This window comes from Petromyzon marinus, chromosome 22, assembly GCF_048934315.1.
Source record: "Petromyzon marinus isolate PM22_M1 ecotype Great Lakes invasive population chromosome 22, UKy_Petmar_22M1.pri1.0, whole genome shotgun sequence".
NCBI lineage: Eukaryota > Metazoa > Chordata > Hyperoartia > Petromyzontiformes > Petromyzontidae > Petromyzon > Petromyzon marinus.
In genome coordinates this window covers 17995710-18021238 of record NC_133688.1, presented here as the reverse complement: position 1 = coordinate 18021238, position 25529 = coordinate 17995710, and the positions used below count along the sequence as shown (strand labels likewise).

General features: G+C 42.4%; 1 protein-coding gene across 1 annotated transcript in view; it reads left to right on the top strand.

Moving 5' to 3' along the window:
- The first annotated feature begins 251 nt into the window (after positions 1-251).
- Positions 252-25529, top strand: part of LOC116944884 (receptor-type tyrosine-protein phosphatase epsilon) — a 34192-nt gene continuing 8914 nt past the window's right edge. The window contains exons 1-22 of the mRNA XM_076068803.1: positions 252-584; positions 1968-2045; positions 3056-3157; positions 6188-6250; positions 6443-6499; positions 6995-7051; positions 7244-7303; positions 8818-8952; positions 10314-10451; positions 11697-11821; positions 12006-12063; positions 13818-13929; positions 15371-15420; positions 17259-17374; positions 18216-18306; positions 18547-18614; positions 18739-18775; positions 18909-19006; positions 19657-19782; positions 20591-20751; positions 21977-22112; positions 25021-25170. Coding sequence (XP_075924918.1) covers positions 506-584; positions 1968-2045; positions 3056-3157; positions 6188-6250; positions 6443-6499; positions 6995-7051; positions 7244-7303; positions 8818-8952; positions 10314-10451; positions 11697-11821; positions 12006-12063; positions 13818-13929; positions 15371-15420; positions 17259-17374; positions 18216-18306; positions 18547-18614; positions 18739-18775; positions 18909-19006; positions 19657-19782; positions 20591-20751; positions 21977-22112; positions 25021-25170 — 2097 coding nt within the window. The 5' untranslated portion in view covers positions 252-505. The remainder of the gene's footprint in view (positions 585-1967; positions 2046-3055; positions 3158-6187; positions 6251-6442; positions 6500-6994; positions 7052-7243; positions 7304-8817; positions 8953-10313; positions 10452-11696; positions 11822-12005; positions 12064-13817; positions 13930-15370; positions 15421-17258; positions 17375-18215; positions 18307-18546; positions 18615-18738; positions 18776-18908; positions 19007-19656; positions 19783-20590; positions 20752-21976; positions 22113-25020; positions 25171-25529) is intronic.

Below are 25529 nucleotides of genomic sequence, written 5' to 3'. Positions count from 1 at the left end.
GTCCCTCATTCGTATACGTGTCACTTTACGGCAGCACTGTGTCTGACGCTCATTTCCCCCCCCCCCCCAAAAAAAAAGACAGAGCGTGGGCCAGTCCAGATGGCACGGCCGATGGCTTCTCACGTTTGCGGGCACTGGGCATTGCGTGCGCGGGCCCGATAAGGAACCTCCAAAACTCGGAGGGCTCGGTGTCGTCACGGGTTCGGCTCCAAGAGGCACGCGAGTATAACTTCTCGTCCCAAACACTCGCCCCAAACACTCGCCCCTCAGCAGCGGCCTATCGGGAGCTGTGTTTCACGTCCCCCCCCCCCCACCACCCTGTTTTTTGTTCCTAATTCCTCAAGCGGGTGACACTTCAGCGCATGCACACACAACACGCACGCACGCACGCTCCACGTGGAACCAAAAGGAGGAGTTTTTTTTTAGTCACCGTAAGATTCTTGTAGAGTACGGACGCAAGACACCGCTATCCAAGTGTCGCTGGTGGGCAAGGGGACTAGGCGAAATGGAACCACGCAGAGCCCCCTTTGCCAGATGTATCGCTGTTTGCGCGCTGATGTGCCTGGGGGTATCTGTGAGCCACGGTAAGAGTTCAACCACAGCAGCTTTGCTTTTTTTTACGTTTCGTTCGACTCGCGTTTTGCAATTAATGTTCCATTCAACGTTGGATACACAAGCAAAGTTATGGTACCTTAATAATAATTTATCTTGCGAAAAATCACAAATAGGCTATGTTGTGCCCCACGTATGCGGAGAGGGGCATTGGTATCTACCATGCGTTATATCTATATATCTATTTAAGTGTTGCTTATCAACCTGCATTTGACACAATGTTATAATTATGCATGAATTTTAAGACTGAAACGACTGATTTCATTGGCCTATGTACAATCATTTTAATTTTAGACATCACCGGTACAATTGTGTACAGGCACATGTTTTTGGAAGTTGCTAAAATGATACAATTATTTTAATAATTGATTTAATTTAGCGGGTTTTTTTACACACACTTTTTTGTTTTACAAATTAGGCTTGGGTATGACATTGGTAATTTAAAGTAATTTATTTACGACTGCATAAGTAGTGAAAATGTTCAGCATGTAAGATAAGATTTAACTCATTCAATATAGTCACATATATAAACTAGAGCGCAGTGGTGGAACTGCGCTGTGTGTGCACTGCACTTCGAGTCCAGTGACCTGAGTTTGATTTCTGGCCATGGCTAACATCAGTGGTGAGCGATATCTGAACCAGTGTTGGTTCCCCCTTCAATCAACTTGCACTGAATAGCATGGCGATATAATGGTGTACAGCCCTCATCGTGGCTTAATAAAGGGCTGTAACTTAACATTATTAGAATTACACATGCTGAGATAATATATTATTTAAATTTGTTAACTATGAGTGCGTCATTATTTGTTATAGACAGTGCCTAACTTTGTACACCGCAGCGCAGAAATAGTGATCACCCATAACCGAGACTAACATTTGCACAGTGCTAAAAAGTAAGATACTGTCTGTCATGGTTCCTGATGCCTGATGTAGAAATGTGGAAGTTCAGTCACTGGTTCAGGTCAATGGAGGTACGCGCTGCGTTGGTGTCAATTAGTAACATTTTTTAAATGTAATTTAAAACGTTTCAAGAAAATATCTGGTGTCAAGAACAATTTGCCAATGCATGCACTGAAACATGTTCGTCCACAGGACAATATACTTGACTCCGCTCCTTCATTTGCAAAACCAAGTCCTTTGTACCTCCACAGACACCCATTTGCAATGCGTATTGCAGTCTGCGTCACAAGCACACGCACGCACGCATACGCGCGCACGTTAGTTGTGCCTATGAATGTTTGGCCATTCGCCACGACGAAAATAGTCTGGCTATTTGGCGACAGTCGGTGATAATTAACAAGGGTCACTTTTGTTGGGCGATGTTGTTTGTTGCACTCCCCTTTCCACCGCCGCAGCGACAGCACAAACGCAGGCGAGCACCACGCCGAGCGCGAGTCCCACGGTGTCATCCGCAAGTGACCAATCGCCAATGAGTAAGCTGGATGGCATGAGTTTTGTATTGAACTTTTTTTTTTTACATTTTATTTCTGGCGGAATGTATACAATTTGTAAGAATTGTCATTTTCGTGTGATCATGTAGAATGTTCAACGTTACATTTGAATCCTCAACGTCATTTTCCTGTCGAAGCTGCGTCAAGCACCGTCATTTTGAAGAAACGTGATGCCACTTTTGGTGGTAAAAGCGTGGAAGTTACGCCATATAAGTGACTGTGATGTCACATGTAACCCTTTCGGATTCATCAATTGGAAACCAAACATAAATTGAGATCATCCGAAGTTTTGTATCACAGGCGAAATTTCTTATTTTTTTAAATCAGAAAATTGGGAACACATCCCCACGGCATATAGTTTATACCGAGCGTTCTATGCTTGGGTGTGGCAAAATGCACGCTAGATAGAAGACAATCATATCGTTACTCATGTATCGATAAATTTTGATTCAAAGCTTTCGTGACTGCAGTAATTCATATTCTTAGTTCTTTACCGAAATAACTAAGAACATGTATCGATAGTTAACATTTTCACGCACAATTTTATTGAGGGATTCCACTGCTGTGTCTTGGTGTGGTCTTGGACTATTTTTGTTTTCCTGCCTTGCCCAACATTGCATTTGATGTCGAAAAAAATCAGAAGGAATGTATACTTATATTTGTACTTATATACTTTATTTATTACTTAGTGACTTGCTTAGCTTCCCCTATACTTTGCACTCCTGCCGTAACTTTCTGACCCGCCCCTAACTGGACATCCGTGAAAACGAGTTTCATAGCTCATCGGATTCTTCCAGTGTAAATAAAGATTCTGATTCAATTTGTTTAGAGTTCAACATTGACAGCGTCGTGCCATCCTCCTCACCCCTGCCCCCCATATTCCAAGTCTTTGTAAGCCCCCCCCCCCTCCAATAAACAAGGCCACGCTACAGGGTTGATGTAAAGTCAATTGGACTACTGTTGTTCTCACGTATTGCGTTTTCATTTTTTAGGTACACTGGCAGCTGAAAAGCCGTCAGTGCTCCCGACGGCGAACACTTCACGTATGGCGAACACCTCTCGGCATAAAAATGACATTTTAAACTATAATGCCTGTAAGCAAGTATTTCCAATTGAGGGTTTGTCTTCCTTCGAAAGGGCCCACAAGTCCAGACAAACAGACAGCCCAGTCACACACCTCCAACGTTGATATCATATGAATACTCTTTTTTGTTCAAAAGCATTAGGATGTACGGCCAATATCATTAACACGAGTTTGCCATGCGGTAGGAAACCAGAGTGCCTCGAGAAACGCCATGCACACAAAGGGGGTTTACACTCAGCACAGCCATTTCCTGGTCACATTTCACAGCCCCATGCCTACAACGCTGAGCAAGCACGGGTGGCCCACCAATCTGATCTGGTCAGATTTGGCTTTCCAAATCTGGCCAGATCAGATGCATTCAGGGTGATTTGGCAGCAGGCATATGGGGTCTGCCTGTGTATTGTCCAAATTGCGTACGTATAGCTTTAATATTTCAGCCGATGATATATATAAATGTTAATTAAGTACATCGCATCAACAAGAGTACATAATAGGATATATACATGCACTTTAGGACACAAGGCCCATCGATAGATATGCGGGCCCCCAGTGCATAATAATGTTGGCTATCTCCCATCACCATTGTTTAAAGGCGATAATTTTTTTCCCAGGCACATATTGTACCCAATATAATATTTACTAAGCAAGTTGAAAATTTCATTTTTATTTTACATATATTTATATGTGGAGACTAGATCTAAATATTGTTCACGAATTAAATCGGTGGCTGAAATATGAACTGCAACGTTTTCGATTTCTCCGGTTTTGTTTGCTTATTTGCCACCATTTTCATACTTTAGTAATGTGCATCACATTAGATGTGAGTCATTTAAAATTCACTCTACGAGGCAATTAATTTTTGCTTGCAATTTATGATCTCCCAACGGAGCGTTGTACCCCGTTTGCCCCTTATCACTTGTCAGGTTTGGTAATCATATGGTCCCTAAAGTAGGAATATGCATTTCAGATTTTTTTTACGTGTGAGGACACATTTTGATTCAAAGTGTAAAGGTTGTGTACATTATAGTTCAGAGTTAATTGTATACGTATGCTTTCATGACCAATGATATGATTGATAGTTTGCTTATTTTTGGTTAGATGGTGTAATTTTCCTTGTTGTTTCAACATTCCTCCCATTTGGCTTAAAAAAAGAACGATTCAATTTCGCACATTTCCCTGCGTGATCGCTTAATTTGATTGGCTCTGTCACGTGGTGGAGAATTATGATTAAACACATTTACATTAAACCTACACGATCCAACGCAAGTTAAACGAATTATAAATGTGAGTTTAGAGCTCTGCGTTGACACATTAAAGATGGTGTCTGGAGTTTTGAAACATACATAAAGTAGGAAACACCAGTTTTAAAAGCACATCCGTTCACATGCCAATCAAAACCACGTACACCACAAGGAGTATTTGTTCAGCACACCTGCTTCAGTAGGCAGCTTTGAACAGGAAAGGGAATCGAACGGTGCCCTTTTATTATTTGGCCACATATACATATATATTGCATCAAGTGTGTAATTTTAGCCAGGCGCCTGTTGCCACACGCCCGAATTTAGAACTGTTGGCGGATCCCTCCTCCATGCGCGTTGAGGTTCCCATCTCCTGGCTCTGCCAGCGCATGATGGCAGTACAGAAAGTGGGTAAATTTCCATCTGTAATCCATATGTATGGGAATGTAGTGTTACCCCCCCCCCCCCCCCCCCCCCACCTTGCATGCGTGGTTACTCCGGATTTCTCCCATATATAAACACTTATTAATGGAGTTATTATGTTGTAGTTTATTACAATTAATTACAGGTTTAGTATTACAAATACGGCATTTGTACAGAATATACCAAAATACTTCACGTGCCGTTTTTGGCATATCATACACACATTGCGTTGGAAACACTACACATTCGTACGTGTCCTATACACAATGTCTCTCAATTTCACGACAAATTAAGCATAAATGCTCGACAGTGGCTGGTTTCGCTTAAATGTTGTTGTTATACTTTGGGATGTTTACACCTACCTTTGTTGTAAACTTCACGGTACAAATCTTGACTTAAAGCTTTCGTGACGGCAGGAATACATATTGTATGGGTCTTTCGGTAAAGTCACGTAGATAGAAAAATTATATACAAAAATATCACAACGTTTCGATCGCAACACAAGCAATCGTCTTCTCACCTGAAGATGATTGCTCGTGTTACGATCGAAACGACGTGATATTTTTTTTTAAAATACATTTTCTATCTACGTGGCTTCACGGTACAAGAAGTGCCTTTTTTTTAATACATTTGAGCTCGATGATCGTACGTGTGCTCTTGTCACGTTCGTGTTGCAGGAATTACCAACGCACCGATAATGATGGCCAATTCTAATGCCTCTGCAGCCACTCAATCTCCATGTAAAATACACACACACAGAGGTGCGTGTGCATATTCTTACTTTTAAGCTCTATGCCCAAGGGCGAACCCACATGGCTCAATTATTCGTCCACCGCACCGCACACTCACTCCTCCGCATCACTTTTGCGACATCGCAATCCACACAAGGTAGGGGTTCTTGGACCATGACTTAAAGAGGTGGTTTCAGTCCTGGTGGTTTCACCTTGCCTTGATCAACGGTGTTTATTTGGCGACAGCGCCATCGCCATTTGCAGGTGAAAGTCACGCTGAGCAGCACAGATACGCGTTACGTGTTCGCAATGTACACACAGCTTGATCCATGTATAAAAAAATTAATTACTGAGACTTTATAGAGAAAAGGTGTTTTGTTTGAAAGTCCCTAACATGTCTCCCACCAATCTCAAGGCACTTTGTAATGAAACAAAAACGTGACCTGCCCACCTCTGCAAGGTATAGAGGCATCCCTTTTACAATGTTTAATGAACCGTTGAGGCGAAAAAGTGTCATCTCGTCATGAGTGGATCAGTGGGGTGTCTGCGATTGGATCACACTCTGCGTTACACGTACTTGTATGCTTGTCGAATGATGGTTTAATCGGCCACCACCTAAAATGTATACATTTCGACTCCTCTCATCAGCTTCTGTTTCTACAGCCACAGCGGACAATCTGACCACGATAACCAGCTCAGTTTCACCGAAAGGTACTAATCTTGGTGTTATTTTCAAACTCGCTAAACTAAATTGTTTTAAACAAAATAAAACGAATGATTATAAATGATGAACATTGTTAATTTCATAGTTGCACGTTGGAACGTTAGGCTTGTGAAGAAATGTCAATAAATTTGTGCCGAACGGCGCATGAATGATTCTCAAAGCTTATGCCTCGCGCGCAGATTCTCCAACTCCGACGAACAACCAGACCACGGGATCCACGCTTCCTTCACCCGGAGGTATTTCTCTTGGTGTCATTTTCAAACTCACAAAACTAAAAATTGTTTTAAGCAGAAACGAAATAAATCGGACGGTTATAAGTGGCGAACATTGTTAACGTTATGGTTGTACATTCAAACGTTTTGCCCGTGGGAAAAAGACGTCTCGTGTTTAACACGTAGGCTTTCGCGACCAAACCTATCAAAATAAAGCGTCTTTTTTTGGGTTAGATCGCGTAAATATAAATGTGTGGTACTCGAATTGTTGTGTGGGTTTACCCTCAAACACACCGGTTTGCTGAAGGAGCAACTAATTGGCACGTTTTGTTTACGTGACAAACCTTACGAATTGGCTCTGTCGGGTGATGGCGGGTTTAACGACACATCTATATTTACGCAATCCAACCCCCCCCGCCCCCCCCCCCCCCCAAAAAAAAACCTTTATTAAAGACGTCTCGGTCAACGCTTGCAGAACAACACGCGAATGATACTTAATGCTCTGCCACGCGCCTGCAGGTTCTACAGTCGCACCGAGCAACCAGACCTCAGGACCGACCGCATCTTCACCCAGCGGTATTTACCTTCGCTGCGTTTTCCACGCACAAAAACAAATAAATGAAACGAAACTCACGGTGGAGTATTTTAACCATTGTAAAATTTCTTCACGCTTGCTCCTTTAAAAGTTGCGCTTGTTACAGTTGTCCGAGTATGCGCGCGTGTGAAGCAGCGCTCACACGCGTATATAAACCATGCTACGTGTGCCAGGTTCTATGCCAGTGTCCTCAACGTCCGGACCGAGCACAGGACCGACCCCATCTGCTTGCGGTATTTCCCTTGAATTCCGTTTTCCAAACTCGAAAATTAAACAATAACTTAAAGAAAAGAAAATGTATCTAAAAGGTATATTACGCGACTCTAGCGTGCCGCAATAGTGAATGAACGTACACGAATGCCAGCTGGGATACGGAATATTAAATAACACTGTGCACTAACAAGTCCATTCCTTTGATAATAACTGAAAATGTATAGATTAAAAAAAAACTGACAAATAACTTTTTATCTCAGTATTAATAAATACTTGAATATGTATATGTTTTATATTTTTTTATTTTATTGTTTCCCTTCTACGTGACTTTACCGAAAGAACCAAGAATATGTATATCCATGTAAAACATTGTCTATGTATTGTGTTCTTGCATCACACTCAACATAACAGTATTTTAAAACACTATTCTGTAGAAAATATTCAATGATATATATTTACAGTACATTACTCGATGCCATAAAACATAACGTTAGATTATAATGAGTGCCAATATTCATACACATTAAAAACAATCACACCATATTACAGTAATTATGAACAGGTTAATATTTTGTTTCGGAAAATGTTAATAATGTTGATAATTGGATTCATTGTCACGTTGACTTTGATGTCTACTTCATAAAATATTGTGAAAACGAAATTTGTGGCTGAATTACTAATTAGCTTGACTTTATTACAATTGTAATTTGGATTTATATAGCATCTCAATGTGACTGCATCTCTCGTCACTGTACAAAAACAGTGGCCTTGTCTTTTTTTTCATCGAGAAAGGCAGTCTAAAACCCAGTAAAGCTAACTGAGCTATTAGCTTTTTTTCAGAGGCGACCTGGCCACACATGATAGCTCACTGAAGTGGCGTGTCGTATGTAAAGGCAATTTACAGTCGCAGCCCAAAAATCTGAAAGCATGTTTCTAAATATTGAGGGTAAAACCGGAGGACCCAGAGAAAAATCCACACTACCACGGGGAGAACATGCACACTTCAAATCTACAGGTGTCATGGTCAGGCTCAAACCACTTGCGTCTTTAAAATGGACTTCTTGAGCCTGGACTCGAATGACTGGAGGTTAATGTGACAGATGTTTGGGAGAAGGGAGTTCCAGACGACATAGTCTGCAGAAAAGAATGAGTGACCACTCTTTAAATGAAGCTTGATTAGAGGCTTTGTTATAAAGCCTCGATGACTGAATATTTGGTTGGTGAAACTGATTTTAACATAGAATTTTCAAACAGTTTTGATCACACAGTAGATGTGAGTCTATAAAATAATTCACAATAGTGAGTATTTTAAAATTAGATAACACAATACTAGTTTACACTCAGTAAAGCATGGTTCAAATTATCAATCACAGCCTATTCAGCTGTTTAAGCATTTCCAGGTCACAAGGAAAAAATATGTGTTTACGCTTTTTATCCATATATATTTAAAAATCACGAATGTATAAGTCGTCTCATGAACAAATGCCATACAGTATTTACAAAAAAAGTTACACTTACAATTTTTTTTATACAGAGCAACCAACGGCTTTTCAATGTCACCGTTTCACCGACGGTGCCAATTCTCTCATCTTGTGTCGCTGGGAAGGAAATCCACGTGACACGTGCCCTGGGTACACGGTGCACTGTGCGGCAAATACGACATCCTTAGGTATGTGAACGAATTGTTTTGCGGGCGCAGTGATCAACGCACTGCACCGTAAACCCAACGAATTGACTTGAATATTGAACAGGTGATATCTGAACCAGACCCATTCACCCATGCCCAGCACCAGCGTGGTGAAGTATGGTAAAACAATCCCCCGTGACTGACACAGCATTGGAAGGTCTTCATCCGGCAGTAGATTGACACAGATCTGTGCAATATTATAATTTGACGATATATTGATTGAGTTTCTGATAGTGCTTAATTGCTTAGAACGGACCAGCAGGTCGTTACATTTTCAGAAGTGTATAATTGAAACATGATAACATAAATGGTTCCTATATTTCATATCATATTTGTATAGCTCATACATTTGCAATATAATATAGTTCTACAATAATTTGTACTGTGTAGTGTGTTAATAATAAATGTAAGATATATTTAAAATAGCTGGTAAACCTAGCGTGTATTTTCAATGTATTTTAAATGGGTTTTTCTGAATTTATTACACAATTAGAAAATAATATAACAAATACTGTATATACATATATTGCCCATGTATAGAACGTGCTTATTTGTAAAATATATATTGAAAATGTACTTTTATTTCATATGGGTTTATAACTTGTTGATTAAGTCTGTTATCGGGCAGGGCTATCATTCGTGTCATCTAAACTGGTCCAAGGTCAGCCTTACCCTCCACGAAAACAAAGATCCCCCGTGTAGCCTTGAAATACTGTTGGGACAAGTGCTGTTCGCGAACACTTTCGAAGGCTGATACAGCACACGTGGGGGTGGGTGGCCAGCACCACGTCCGGCTGCCTCTGTCTCCCGAGTGGCGATGTTTACACATCGCACCATGTGTTAAATTGAGGCTGAGTCGACCTAGGGGAGGCCCAGGACTGGTTTGACATAATTGTCAGCTGGTGTTGGCCGTGAGCGGGAATCGAAGTCAGGTCACCGGGTTCGAAGCGCAGCGCGTGAACCCTTATGTCAGCGCTCCCCTCCACATACCAGCGTGGTGAAGTATGGTCAAAGCAATCCCCGTAGGGAGGCGCTCATCCAGCAGTGGATTGACATTGGGTTGCACATTATTAATCATTATAATTTTGGGTTCATATGGCGATTGCTTTGCTTTCATTTGACCTGTAGGTCCAGCACGGTGCTGACGACTGTCATACTTAATTATTGTCGCGTATTTTTGGTTCCTGCTGTCACAACTAGACGTGGCTTATTTTTTTGTTACATTAAGTTATTGAATACTTTTTGTTCACTTATCAGAGATCATTGCGATATATGACCATGAATTGCATGTTTCATATAAAGTGTACCTGATTTTCCTTTCTGTGTTCTTTGTGTTATTTTAGGCCAACCCCAGTCCTTTACCAATACTGCAGAACACATTATCCTTTTTCAGAATGTACTAAATGACATCAACTACAGATGTACCTTGAATACTAGCAACTACCCTGAATCCATTTCTCTTGTGACAAGAAAAACATCCGGTATGTATACATGTTGGCATACGGGATATTCGTTGAACCATTGAATAATGAATGTTTTGCTTTATTGGAAAAATGACGTACCAATTCTGAGTCGGAGAGTACTGCACTGCAAACATGTCGCAAGTCCAGCTGGATACAACTATGAACACTTACGTGGATCATTTTATAATAACAGATTATTATCATTTGGGTGCCGTGTCATCCTGATAAATATATCTTCAAGCTGAAATAAGACCATGCAACTTAACTTGCTGACGACGACCGCTTTATTCGAGGGATTATGATATAAACTTTTTGCCTGTGTTTTTTTAAAAAGGAAATGTCAGGAATAATATTGCGTACCTTTTGCATTAAACAACGATTCCCTCCAAGTGTTTTTTTTCCCTTCTATTTACAACCTTAAAAATAAAACAAAATATATTGTTGCTGAGCACAGGTCCAAAGTCAGTAACAAACAGCACTCGCAATGGCGTAAAAGAAAATAGTTAATAGGTTTATTGAATTGAGCACGGTTCTAAGAACCTGAGAAAAGAGACCATGTGAGGCAATTCTAAAAGTCTGTGGAGCAGTACCAGGGGATACGCAGTTTAAGAGTTGTGACCTGCAGTGTTGGTGGTTGAGCAAAGTTGTGGACGAGATGAGACATTGGGTGGAAGAATGAATGAGTGAAGTTCAAGGTAAGCGTCAACATGGTATTAGTGATAGAAGAGTTCGTCAGGAGCTGTGTGCCAGTAACCGGATTCAATGTTTGAACAACCTGAACGTAAATTAAATGCTTTCGGATCATCGTATTCGATAATGTGTTTATATTTTGAGTTAAAGCTTTCGTGACTGCAGGGATTCATATTATTGGTTCTTTCGGTAAAGTCACATAGAAGGGAAACAATAAAATAATAAAAAAATATATATTGTTATATAAATATATGTTTGATATTTTTATAATTTTTTTGTTTCCCTTCTACGTGGCTTTACCGAAAGAACCAAGAATAATGTGTTTATATTTTGCCTTGTACAATGATTATCTGAGACAACGTGTAATTTAAGGGTGTATTCGTAGTGTTTGACTATGTTTCACTTTCAATTGCACTGTGTTTTTATTTTCTATACTTGTGTTTTTCTTTGCTTTTGTAACCCAGTTCTCCTTTTGAGAAGATACGATGTCTTCGTGGCTCCTAACGTGGTTACGAATTTTTTTGTGTTTGTCCATCTGACCAATACGTGTGTCCTTTTAACATTTTGCTCTAGGGACCTTCAAAGTTGCAGTCGTTTTCAAGAACCTCCTGGGTAATGGAAAAGGCAAAGTAATACGACGGACTGATGCACTCGAATTCAAAGAAAATGAATCCGGACATTACGAGAAAACCTTTGAGGTATGTAACCGTCCGGGTTACCGGATGGTTTACAATACAGATTGAATCTATTTAAAAACGTAAATTCCTTTATTTCACTCTCGTGAAAGGGCCTCGGCATTCCATGCATGGATGGGTCCTCAACAACGTAAAATAAAGAATGAACATTTGTAATGTTGACGTTCATTTTTCTTTGGTGTTTTAGACAAACAATCGCATGGAATGGGAAAATAAAACATTCACATTTGTGCTGGAGGCTGGTGGTAAGTAAACTCATGTATTTTTAATGTATGTATTACGCTTGTCTGCCCAGAAGAGCCTAACTGAGTGAGTCTCACGACTCCTTTTCAGGAGGGTCCTGCCAAGTTATCGCAGTGGGTGGGTGGGAGCAATGATTGCTATTTATGTTCCAACTGAGTTCGTCTTGCTGGACGTTTTTCAAATTAGCCAATTTCGGACCACGACGTCAGCACGCAACGGACGACTCTCTTGCGGAGAGGACTTCACGGGGTCTTTAGCGTTCACTGTGACACGGATGGCGCGCCGTCTTTTTTTGTTCGCGGTTAATACAACCGCCGGAATTAATTTGGGGGCGGCTGGCTTCTGGTTTCTGTACCGTGGACCTCGGAAAAAAAGAAAACGGAAAACGCGGCTACTGCTGGCCCCACGTCACCGCCATATTTAATTACGGACCATCGCATAAACTTTACGCTTTTAGCATGGACACAAGTAGTTATTGTTGTTGCGTGTAAGAATATTTGTACTCATCTTCTTTGGTTCTTTCGATAAAGTCACGTAGAATGAGAATAAAATAATAAAATAAAACAATAAAATTCTCACGACGTTTCGGCCACAACACAAGTGGCCTTCTTCAGGTGAAAGGAACAAACCTGTCGTCCCGACAGGTTTGTTTCACCTGGGGTAACATACGTGAGACTCTTCTTTGGTTCTTTCGGTAAAGTCACGTAGAATGAGAATAAAATAATAAATTAATACAATAAAATAACACAATAAAATTCTCACGACGTTTCGGCCACAACACAAGTGGCCTTCTTCAGGTGAAAGGAACAGACCTGTCGGGACGACACAGCTTCAATGAACGTTGGTAAGATTCGTGACTTTACCGAAAGAACCAAAGAAGATGAATCCTTGCAGTCACGAAAGCTTTACATCGAAATATTTGTACTGTAACGGAGCGTATTTTGTCAAATGCCTCATCGAGTTGCGGGATCTCTGTGGGTCTGGGTGTTTCCACTGCGTTCTGAGTCATCAGCTCCTGGAAATTATTGCACAACGCGGCAAGACGCTGTGGTCGGAGAGCATTCAATGCGCTAAAGAGTCCAAATGCCGAAAACTAACGAGGTTGTCTCGGTGTGCTTCTGCCATCAGGCAGGGGGCTCAAGATGCAAACAAAAGTTCCGCAATTTAAGTGCCAGGATCCTGCCACAGTAGTGTAATGGGCAGCGCACTGAACTTGCGATCCAGAAGTCGTCGGTTCAATTCGATCTCGTAGCGTGGCAGTTGCAACAATGGCGCAAGTTTATATCTACATTTTTTCAATAGACCCACCGGCTCTTGTCTCACTCGGCAGTACGTTAAAGGACAAACGGGCACGCATTTAGTAGTCAATCAGACGGCAAGTCCGCCTATGGTGGGGTAAAGTGTGGGCACTCCCACCTCTTACAAAATGCCTGGCCACCGTGGAGGAGTATGCTGATCTCCTCCTCTCTAAGTGGAGGCCCTTATGCCAGCAATGGCGTGAGCAAAGCAGTTGCAGGGCTGCACCTACACCCTTCGGGTGGCACAAAAATGAATGAACGGGAAAAGTTATAAATCAACAGTTGCTGTACATTAAAGATGCAGAATTTATCATTTAAGATGAATATTAAAAAAAACGTAACGATGTAATAAACAACCGCCAAGTGCAGTATGATATATGGTAGCCATGTATTGTACTTCCTACATCGAGCTGCGTCGGATCAAACGTGCATTCATGATTTCATCGGTTTCATTTCAGATTCTGGGTTAAGCAGCGGACAGATCGTCACGATTGTGTTGTTGTTGGTCATAGTCGTAGTCTGCCTGATTTTTCTACGGAAATTCTACCTGAAAATCAGAAAGCTTGAGAGGTGAGTACGGTGCACAAATGCAACCCCGCGGGGGCAGCATTACCGGCAATTTCACGATATCACGATCCCTTCAGCTCAACGTATTCTCTTGCGCTCATTACGCAGAGCGCTTGCCACAAATCATCCACGATACCTTGCTGATCGCGTAAAGGAGGATGAACCATCGCACGCGGACCCCGGTCATCCTAGCAGTGGATTTTGGAATGCCCATCGAATGAAGACGGTCACCGCGTCGCGCGTTTTCAGATGCCCTTCCGCGGCCTTCTAGAACGCTCGTCCTTCCAATATTAGGAAGCTACCGGAGCTATGCACTTTTAAATGTAGATTGGAAACTCGCTTCTTTAGAGCTGTTTTTTTTTGGCATGTACAATGTTATCCTTCCCCCGCACCTCCGATTAGCACAGTTGGCTACGTATGGTGCGAAAGAAGTTCAACATGCATACAACTTTGAAAGCGTATTTCGATTTGTTTTTTAGCTTTTGTACGTTGGCGTATTACTGTCAGCAGGAAATTAATAATGAAATATATTTTTTCATCAAGCCGACAAATTAATAGAACTCTGTCGTACTTCCAAGGACAGCTTAAGATTGGTTAACAGCTATCCAAACGTACTTCACTCAACATAAGCCTGCCACAAGTTGTTGCAATTCTACAATCTCTATCGCTTAAAATGCACATGCTGTCAGTGAAAGATGTCATATTGTCGACATCACTTATCGTATTGTACTCCGCAAAGCATTGTCCAAATCTCTCGATATTTTTTTTCTTTAAGAAATGTATTGTTGCAAACTTAACTTATTTCCGCATTGTTATTCCTTAACTATTTTGTGTCAGCGTATGAAAATCAGTGAACAAACAACAATGATCACAGTGTGACGATATTTCGCGAAACGCACGACGCGGCTATCGTGGACCGTATAAATTGTATATCATTGCATCGTCATATCACATCGACTCTTGCCCACACTCCAGTAAGTTATCTTACACAGGGACGGTTTTGCTAATCGGGCAGCCACAATGGAAATGTTTTTTCGGAGAATTAGCCCTCCACTGCAGAGTCAGGATCAACGTGAACAACAACAACAACACGAGTGCTCTATTGTGCAACTTTGCTATGCCCTGATTCCCAGGTGAACAAAAAAAATACTGCAACTAAATTAATCACAGGTTCCAATTACGAGCCCCGATGTTGTGAGAGAGAGAGAGAACAAAAAAAATGGGCCTACAATTGCTTCCCCACCTATACTGTGTAATTATAAGATCAATGTAATTAATAACATTCCATATGAAATATGTATCCACACTCGTGGATACATTCATCAGATTTAAAATAAAAACCACGCCGATCGTGTAATTATTATTTATATTGTGTGTGCGTGTGTATTTTATCCTCACCACTGTTACCAACGTAGTGTATGTATGTTTTTTTTGCTATCCGTAGACAATACAACAATGACGAAGGGGTGTGCTTGCTACCAAAAGGCATCCGCGGTGAGAGTTTTGAGGAGTGGGTTTATTTTGTCGATTCATATTTTGACGCTTACAAAAATATCACTGACAGAATCGGTGTTTTCTTGTGTATTTCATAACCGTCGTATTTACATCTACAAATTCCGTCTGCACACCAAATTTGCAAACATAACATTACTTTGTAACCAACATTATTATCCTTTATATTCAACACGTATCTTTTTTCTGCTGAGAAATAGTTCTGACGAAACATATCCATGGCTATATTTTCACAGTAAATGTCGAAGATTGTACAAAAATCGAAGGGAAATACTTGCCAAAACTATCCTGCTCTTGATTTTTTAGCCGTTACGAAACTACTAGAAGCACCATGCATTGCTTGTCAACGTTAATAGTCTCAATAAATAATGTACAGCTCTCTTGGTCAATGCGATTCTGGATGAATGATTTCACAGGGGTTATTGTTGGCCGAATGTTCCCAAGCTGGTTCGCGAGTCCTGGTGAAGGAGAGGGTCCAGGACCAGTTCAGAAATGATCCGCCACCAATGTTACCCATGTCCGGGAGACAAACACAGGTCACCGACAAACACAGGTCACCGTGTTCACAGTAGAACAGTAGAACACGGTGACCACTGCATGGCTGCTCTATCCCTGCCATTATTCTAAATAAAATAAGTCATTGGAGACATTCTCAATCCAGCAAATGATGAAGCAGGCTTCCCCCACACAATGCAAGTCATGCAGGAGTCTTTGCAATGGCGGAGCCAGGATTTTCAGGTAGGGGGGGCAACCCCTCCAGCAATGAAAAATGATAGAGGAGTTGTTAGTAAGTAAAGAGTTGTTAGTAAGTAAGGAGTTGTTAGTAAGTAAAGAGTTGTTAGTAAGTAAGGAGTTGTTAGTAAGTAAGGAGTTGTTAGTAAGTAAGGAGTTGTTAGTAAGGAGTTGTTAGTAAGTAAAGAGTTGTTAGTAAGTAAGGAGTTGTTAGTAAGAAGTTGTTAGTAAGTAAGGAGTTAGTAAGTAAGGAGTTGTTAGTAAGCAGTTGTTAGTAAGTAAAGAGTTGTTAGTAAGTAAGGCGTTGTTAGTAAGTAAGGCGTTGTTAGTAAGAAGTTGTTAGTAAGTAAGGAGTTGTTAGTAAGGAGCTGTTAGTAAGTAAGGAGTTGTTAGTAAGTAAGGAGTTGTTAGTAAGGAGTTGTTAGTAAGTAAGGAGTTGTTAGTAAGTAAGGAGTTGTTAGTAAGTAAGGACTTGTCCCTTGCTTTTTATTTGACGCGTGTGCGGCGATGGCCCAGCCATCGATCGAGGGTCGGCATCGCGCTCGCTGAAGGTGTTGATGCCTTCAGGGAAGTCGTGTACTGTATACGCAACTGCGCTCAATTCTGTGAGTTACCTAGAACCGATTTGCCGGTACTTATTGCCAATTATGCACTCAGACTATTGTCCTATTATCTCATAGAGTCCCTGGCACGTAATAATATGCTACACAGTGGCAGTGGGGGTCGCAAAATGCCGATTTATTACTAATAAACCCCCATGATCCGATCGAAATGAGGGATTTCGATCGGATCATTGGGGGGGCACGTGCCACCCCACCCCCCCCCCCCCCCCACTGGCTCCGCCAGTGAGTATTTTGTTTGTTATACTTCACCACGCTGGTCAGGAGGGGTTGGCGATGGGTGACGAGGTCAGGACCAGTTCTGATATCACTTTCCACTGATGTTAGTCACGGCCTAAAATCAAACTCGGGTCGCGGGGTTCATAGCGCAGCGCGCCAACCACCACACCACCTCTCCATCCCTTTCATGGCAGAAATTCCATTAGTGCTGACATTTTGGTGACAAATGCTGAACACTTGTGATTGCAGGGTTTCAGAAGGAAACTATCGTCAAGGAATCGGCTCCAATCCCCGCAAAAGTGTTGCGCCAAACTGTACAGACCAAATCCGCGTCGGGCTCCAAGCTGTTTCAGGAAGAGTTCAGCGTGAGACCAAACACCTGACACCCTTCGGGATGACGTTTTATTATTATTAGAATGTTCTGAATATAAAACCCAAAATTGTACTTTCTTTTATGACACCTGCTTACCGAGGAAAGCCTCACGGAGTCTCGGGAGGGTCCTGCGACGTTTCTGTTGTAGGGGGTGCGATGCTGTGATGCTTAATCCAAATTTTGTCATTTGCAAAGTAATTATTCAGCATTGAGCTGTGCACTTTTAAATCTAGATTGGAAACTCATGTATTTAGAACTGAGTTTTGTATTTAGAATGCTGCCCTTCACCCGCACCTCCGATTATCACGGTTGGGTATGTGCAGTGTGAAAGAAGTTCAACATAGATACGGATGTTTGGCCAATAATAATGACCTCTATTTTATAAAGCGCCTTTCACATTGAAGTATGTCAAAGCACTGATACAAGTTACATTGCGAATATATCTTTGCTCGGGGAGGAAATCGTAGAACCTGGAGGAAACCCTTGCAGAGCAGGGGGAGAACGTACAAACCCCACTCAGAAAGGCACCTGAGTCGGGAATCGAACCCAGGTCCTTTTTGCTGAGGCACAATGTTATCACTCTGCAACACTGCTGCCCGTGTGGTTTCTAAAGAGTCACAAGCAGTTATATATTTTTTTCTCTCACATATTCAGATAAAGTAAATACTACCTCCCTGACGTCCACCCCCAAAAAATATATTGCTCGGAAACCATAACAAGTTTGTGGTCCCTGGCCGAATGTTGTGCAATTTCTGCAATGCCGATTATTCACTGTTGTAGTTAAGACAACGGTTTGAGGAAGCAAGGTGATTGTAGGGTGTTTGTATTCGCAGAATTTTCCACGAAAGATAAATAAGTACTCCCAGCAAGAGGCAACTCAGGAATACAACACCAAGAAGAACCGCTACTCAGACATTCTCCCATGTGAGATACGCACCCATACCAGTGTGCTTTCAAAAACTAAATATCAAGCATCACAGAAAATGCCTTATTGCATATGCACCCAATGAAATAAAATATTGCCGTTTGTGAAATGCAATGAAACGCTTCGATACGTTAACAGCCACGGAGACGTAACAAACAAAAAAAACCCCCGTAATATTTAACTCGGACATTTGCAATAACCGAACCGATTAAGCGCTTATTCGCTATCAATTGTCTTAGATGATCACAATCGAGTGAAGCTGAGCGGTGAAGGAGAAAGCGACTACATTAACGCAAGCTACGTTGACGTGAGTGCGGTCGCACGCCTGCGAGCTGACAAAGCGAGTGTCGCGATATTCGGGAAGGCGAGGGCCTGGACTCCTGCCGTTTGCCGACGAACTCACGCTCTTTGAATTTCGTTCTGTGGTGCAGGGCTACAAGTCGTCCATCAGATACATTGCTGCGCAAGGTGGGGGACAGTTTATTATCGCCGACACGTGAACACGCACTCAAAGGCACATGTTCGCCACGGTTCATTTTTGCGCGGCTTCAGCGTGAACAAATTATTATAACGCGCGCTTGCTCTGTGGTGCGACTTTCAGGTCCCCTAGAGAACACCGCGGGTGACTTCTGGCAGATGATTTGGGAGAAAAAAAGTTCCGTGATAGTCATGGTAACCAAATGCGAGGAAATGGGAAAGGTATGGCTTACAACGCAGGCACGTGCACATGCACGCACGCACGCACACAAAGACAATACATCGCACGTTCGGTCTTATAGACGATTTGGGCAATTGTTGTAAGTGAGCACTTAGTAACGCTGCCACGAGAACAATCTTCTCGAGTGTCATTATGCGTAAGTGTATCACAAACCGAACAAACACAAATATTCCCCATATAGCCTACACAGGCTCTTTGGGCAAGTGCTTTTTAGCAAGCACCTATGAAGGCCGGCACACAGCTTGAGGGGTGACGTGTTTCAAACCCGGCTGCCTTTGTCTCCCCAGTGCTGATGTTTACACAATGCACGCTGCATCGACATTTTGGGCTGAGTCGACCTAGGCGAGGGCCATAACCGGTTCAGATAATCGTCACTGGTGTTGGCCGTGAGCGGGAGTCGAACTTGGGTCGCCGGGTTCAAAGCTCAGCGCGCTGTTAGACTACCGCTCTCCACATACCGAACACACACACAAACATATACATAGCCACACTATTCAACCACACTTCTACCCTCATATTTGCACGTAATTGTCACCCGTACGCACTCTATTATTTCATGTAAGATCTGCTATGCGTTTGCCTATCATAGCTTCACACGCCTCAGTCATTATGCTATTCATATTATTTGCAGGTAAAATGCTTCCAGTATTGGCCACATCCTGACGAAGACAAAAGGGCGTACGGGGATGTGACTGTGACTATCATGGATGAGAAGCCCTACGCAGACATCGTCATTCGAACACTCTCCATATCCCACGTATGATTTGTATTTATACACACACACGGCGCGCGCGCGTGCACGCATGCACACATAAAATAATGGAATGCACTGAATACTGCAGTGATGGAGATAAAGATGTATTGCCGCAGATCATTCAGTTAACTTTAATGGCCACACCTGACATTTCATTAATTCTAGAAAACCTTGGTTGATTTATTTCACCTTATCTATGGAGCAAAATAATAAAAAAAAGGGAGTCAAGCCACATTTTGACACGTGACAAATTGACTCGGCGATGCGTTGGCTAGGGTCATGGCGAGCCTACGACATAACTGCTGTGTATGACAATGCACAAAGTGTCATCCAATTTACTAACCAAAGTGTGATGCTTGGCAATGTCAATGGAACAATGTAATGCCATTCCTCAGGGATACTGCTGGGGCGTAATGATCAGCACGCTGGACGTGCAATCCAAAGGTTGCCGATTCGTTACTATCCAGGCGATAGCGCGGCAGTTGAAACGATAATCAAAGTTTCTGAAATCCTCCCGCCTTTGTCCACCCAGCAGCATAAATGGGTGCATACATCTAGTTGGTCAATTGGCAGGTCAGGTGTGGTGGGGTTAAGTGTAGTTAACGCCCACCACTTCCAAGTCATCTGGCCGGCGTAGAAGAGCAGGCCAAGGTAAAGCCGTCAATGGGGGGGGGGGGGGGGGTCTCTCTGCGGAGTTCACGCCAAGTGAGGCCCGCCCCAGGCCCTCTCCCCTTTCCGCTGGCGGAGGCTCCAGCAAGCAATTGCAGGGCTTGCGCCTTACACGGTGTACCTCTTCGCCGTTTCCCCCCAGAGCAAGCACAGAGGCTTTGGAGCTCACTGGGTGACCCACGTGCAGTTGGTGAGTTGGCCCGACCACGGCGTGCCCGAGGATCCCAACCTGCTGCTCAAACTGCGGCGACGCGTCAACTCGTTCAACGGAGCCGGCTGCACAGCCGTCGTCGTCCACTGCAGGTTGAGTCGCGGGAGACGCCGCCGCTGTTGCTTGAGCACTAGAAAGAAAAAAAAAACAAATCGAGACGGGCGATATATGGAAGTTTTTGTTGTTGTTGTTGCTTCTTTTGATTTAAAAATAAGTAAAATTTCGATTTAAAGCTTTCGTGACTGCAAGGATTCATCTTCTTTGGTGCTTTCGGTGAAGTCACCACGTAGAATGAGAATAAAATAATAAATTGATATTTTATCGATTTTTAAATAATACATTGATATTTTATCAATTTATTATTTTATTCTCATTCTACGTGACTTTACCGAAAGAACCAAAGAAGAAAAATAAGTAAAATGTTATCGTCGGCTGAACGTAAAGCCCCAAGGCTTTAGTGAAACAGTGTTTGGAACACGTTGGGATTTTATTACTTCATTTTACATGAAAAAATAGTGCTCGCAACATTTGAAAGCACTTGATACATACAATTAGAAAATATATATTTTATATGTATATTTGTTTATCATTTAGAAGTTTTGGTACAAATTACATTTGTTTAAGTTGTCGTGCTTTTTTTTTAGAAAGTTGTGCATAGAAAAGTTAAACATACATTTCACTCCCGCATGGATCACGACAGCCTGCGTAGGTGTTCACTAACGTAATTAGTTTATAAAGTCTATCGACGGCTAATTATAAAATAATGATTAATTATTATAATAATAAATATTATTATTGCACGTGTTTTCCCCAGGAAAGCCTTATTGAGTCTCAAGACCCATTTGCAGGAGTTCACTAACGTAATTAGTTTATAAAGTCTATCGACGGCTAATTATAAAATAATGATTAATTATTATAATAAATATTATTATTGCACGTGTTTTCCCCAGGAAAGCCTTATTGAGTCTCAAGACCCATTTGCAGGAGTTCACTAACGTAATTAGTTTATAAAGTCTATCGACGGCTAATTATAAAATAATGATTAATTATTAGAATAATAAATATTATTATTGCACGTGTTTTCCCCAGGAAAGCCTTATTGAGTCTCAAGACCCATTTGCAGGAGTGTCCTGCCAAGTTTTTGCAGTGGTGGGGGGGGGGGTGTAGGGGGCACGTTGCTATGCGTAATCCCGATTGAATCATTGTCATGCAATCTTTCAGCATTGGGGGTGAGTGCCCAGTAGCTTTTAGTCTGTACGGTTTATATAAAATGTTTTAGCTAAATCGCCGATCATTATTTTGTCTGACAATTCACAGTGCTGGAGTAGGGCGGTCTGGAACCTACATTGGTCTCGACTGCTTGGTGAGACAGCTGGAGAATGAAGGTCATGTGGACGTGTATGGATGCGTCTTTCGTCTTCGGCACCAGAGACCTCTCATGGTGCAAGTGGAGGTGCGATTTGCCATTTAATTGGTGTTGTGAGATCACCACTTTCATCATCAGCCACAATCAATCCACCGCTGGATGAAGCCGTCGTAATCTCCCACGATTTTGCGAAGTGACAATCTAACCAAGCAACTGCGCACGTGCCAATTTCATCGCTTCATCTTCTCAGCAGACGGTCTGTTGGACGCGTTGCATCCCTTCGCTGCCGCTCCATTATTATTCTTTACCATCGGTCATCATCCCTTCGAGAGAAGTGTCCTTGCCCAAGTCTATTGTTCACAGAGAGATGTCTTTAACCTGTGTACGCTCTTTAATCCTTGTGTTAATGCCAATAATGCACATATCCACGATTCTTTACCTACTTGTTAGTTTTTTGTTCCACGTTCTATTTGAATTCCCACGTGGTAGCAAATACAGTATACTGCTGTATATGCTCCATCTAATTGTGAGCTTTTGGCACACCATATATTGATTTTTGTTCCTAAGACGATATATTTGCACGTACATTACTCTTTGTCAATCCAAATCATTCTGCTATATTTTAGTTTCCCGATGTTTTCCGAATATGCACTTGAACTGATACACAGCATCAAACCAAATGCGTCGATTTATGTATTATACTGGTACTGGTAGGAAACGTAGTGGACTGGAAGCCCAACCGCGATTAATTCACAGGAGGCAGGGGATTAATTGTGTATGTCTGTCCACGTCGGAGGGATGGGGCTGGGTGGAGAGGGCTGGGTGGGGAGGGGCTGGGTGGGGCTGGGTGGGGGGGTGGGAGGGGTGGGGCTGGGTGGGGAGGGGCTGGTCACCCCGTGGTGCCCTTATATGAACTGGAAGCCCAACCTGATTAATTCACAGGAGGCAGGGGATTATACACTCACTTTCTGGTGCGACCTCTTTTACACTGCACTTTCTGGCGTCGTTTTATAATTCTGCTCACTTTTCATTTTGCTTTCTTCTGCGCACGACCCTAACAAGTTTGGCTTAAATATCCATACATAATTACTTAAAAATTTCCTACCAGCCCCCTCCGCAGGAATGTGTTTATTATTGCATTTGTTTCGCCAAAAAAAGCCTCGCAAACTCTCAAGACTCTCTTTGGCGGGAGGGAGAAATGTTCACTCTATGTACTTCCATTTTTAGTCATTTGCAAATAATTGTTCAGCATTGGGATGATTGCCCAATACCAGCGACATTGGACGATTTATTAGCGATGGGAGAAAACCAGAGAACCCCAGAGAAAAGCCACGGCGAAGAAGGAGGGAATAAAATAGAAACTCCACACAGAGAAAGGCCCGATTTGGAAATGGAACCCAGGCACTTCTTGCTCCCGGGCACGAGTGTTAGACCACAGCACGACCCTGCTTTACAAACTACAGCGCTTGTGTAATCATCAGCGACTGTGTTCGGGTCATCACATTTGCTCCGTGTCAATGCTTTCTGCACTGGGTAAATCGTAATCATTTTTCGTTTGTCAGCCGTAGGCCCTGAAACCAGGGACACACAGATGCTGGCTCAGTACACAGGCACGGTCCATTAGGCTCTATAGCCACCAAGCCATTACATGTATACACGCGTTCGTGTCTGCTATGCTGTACTTTAATTTATAAGAAGTCGATAAAATAAATAAAGTATCCCAAATTACTTAAGTGAGCATATTGCCATAACTACAAACACAGGGCCAATGCAAATAAACACACACGCAGACATGAGTAACACAATATACACATAGACACGCATGTCACTGATTTAGAAATATTGTACACATTTAATAATAAGCAAAGACACGTTCAATAAGCACGTGAACTAGGTCAGTGGGGTTTTTTTTGCCAAATTTTCACAGTGGATGGGGCATGACACCACGACTCACGCACAGGGCCGGATTAAGGCACGGGGCTTTAGGGGCTGCAGTTCAGGGGCCTCCGCCAACTGGAGGGCCTCTAGAGATTAAGTGAAAAGTTATTTCATTTGTGAATGCTGAATTTTATTTGTTGTTAGCTTTGTAAAAATAACATTTATTTTTCTTTAACTTTGTTTTCCTTTTTGAAAATATTACTGGGGGCCTCACAGTACCTGTAGCCCCGGGGCCTACAAAATCTTAATCCGGCCCTGCTCACGCACGCAATATTTTTCCTGGATTTTTCTGTCAGACGGCAGACATACGACGCGTTAAACATGGTTGTACCCTTGCCACGAGCAGTGCACTTGTAATCACAATGCAGGTCCATTCCTTGGTAGCATACACTTGTCTTTACTCATCCGCAAAGGGTAAAGCAATCACAACAACTCGCAGCTTTTCTAATTTGCATGTATGCAAGGGTACCACAATCTAAAAAAAAAAACTACTCCCTGTGAAATGCCAGGATCATGCCTCTTTCACTATGCAATTTGAAGAAAATTGCACTGGCATGTCATGTAATTTTATATTTACGTGATTTAATCCCAAAATAATCCCTTTATTACGAATGCAACGTAATTATTGAGAGTCTCTTCGCTGATTGCAATACTTTCGTACATTCATTAATAGTTTATTCAGCCACATTTACTTACGCTTACACAACCGTGTGCTTTATTTTGAAGGCTGCATTTACTCTTGCCCACTTTATCCTGCCTCTGTGTCGTGTGCATCTGGACAGGTGGCTCAGTGGCAGAGCGACTGGCTTGCAATCAGAAAATGTAACGAGTTCAAATCCTGATTGTTGGTTGACTTATCCCATCGTCTGGCGAATAAAACGAGTATCACTTTGTAGGCATATCAACCAGAGGTTGCCCTATGGATATACTCGTCCCAGCTGTAGCAATGTGTAATTTCCACCCACTAGCTCAGGGTTGTAAACAGGAGATGAGTGCCGTCTTAATACTCATTTGAGCATGTCATCCCTTTGACCTTTTGACCCTGTATCTCAAGCAGAGTCAATATGTGTTACTTCACCGGGCACTTCTGGAACATCACCTCTTTGGAAACACCGAGCTGAGCATGGCCAAGCTCCACTCAAGAGTCCAAGGCATGAAGTTCAAGGGTTCCCAGCAAGACGAGTCACCCGTGGATGTCGAGTTTAAGGTTTGACTCATCATCAGGCATGGTCAATCCACTGCTGAATGATTATCTCCCCAAGCTGCAACCATATCTCGCATTGCCACGATGTAAATAATTCATATAGCAGCCGCATGCGAGCGGACTTCATCGATCCCACCTTCCCCAAGGTTTGAGTCCGTCTGTATTTTGTTTTACTCACAATGAGCTAAAGTGCTAATAATTGGTACAACTAGTGGTAGAGTGGTGGCACAGTTTCTAGAACACCGCACTGCAACGAACCTAGTCAACCGTGTTCAATTTCCAGCAATGGTTCACAGTGGTTACATCTAAATGGGTCCTGGGCCTCTTCTTGACCAACCAGTACTGACCAGTGCGGTGAAGCA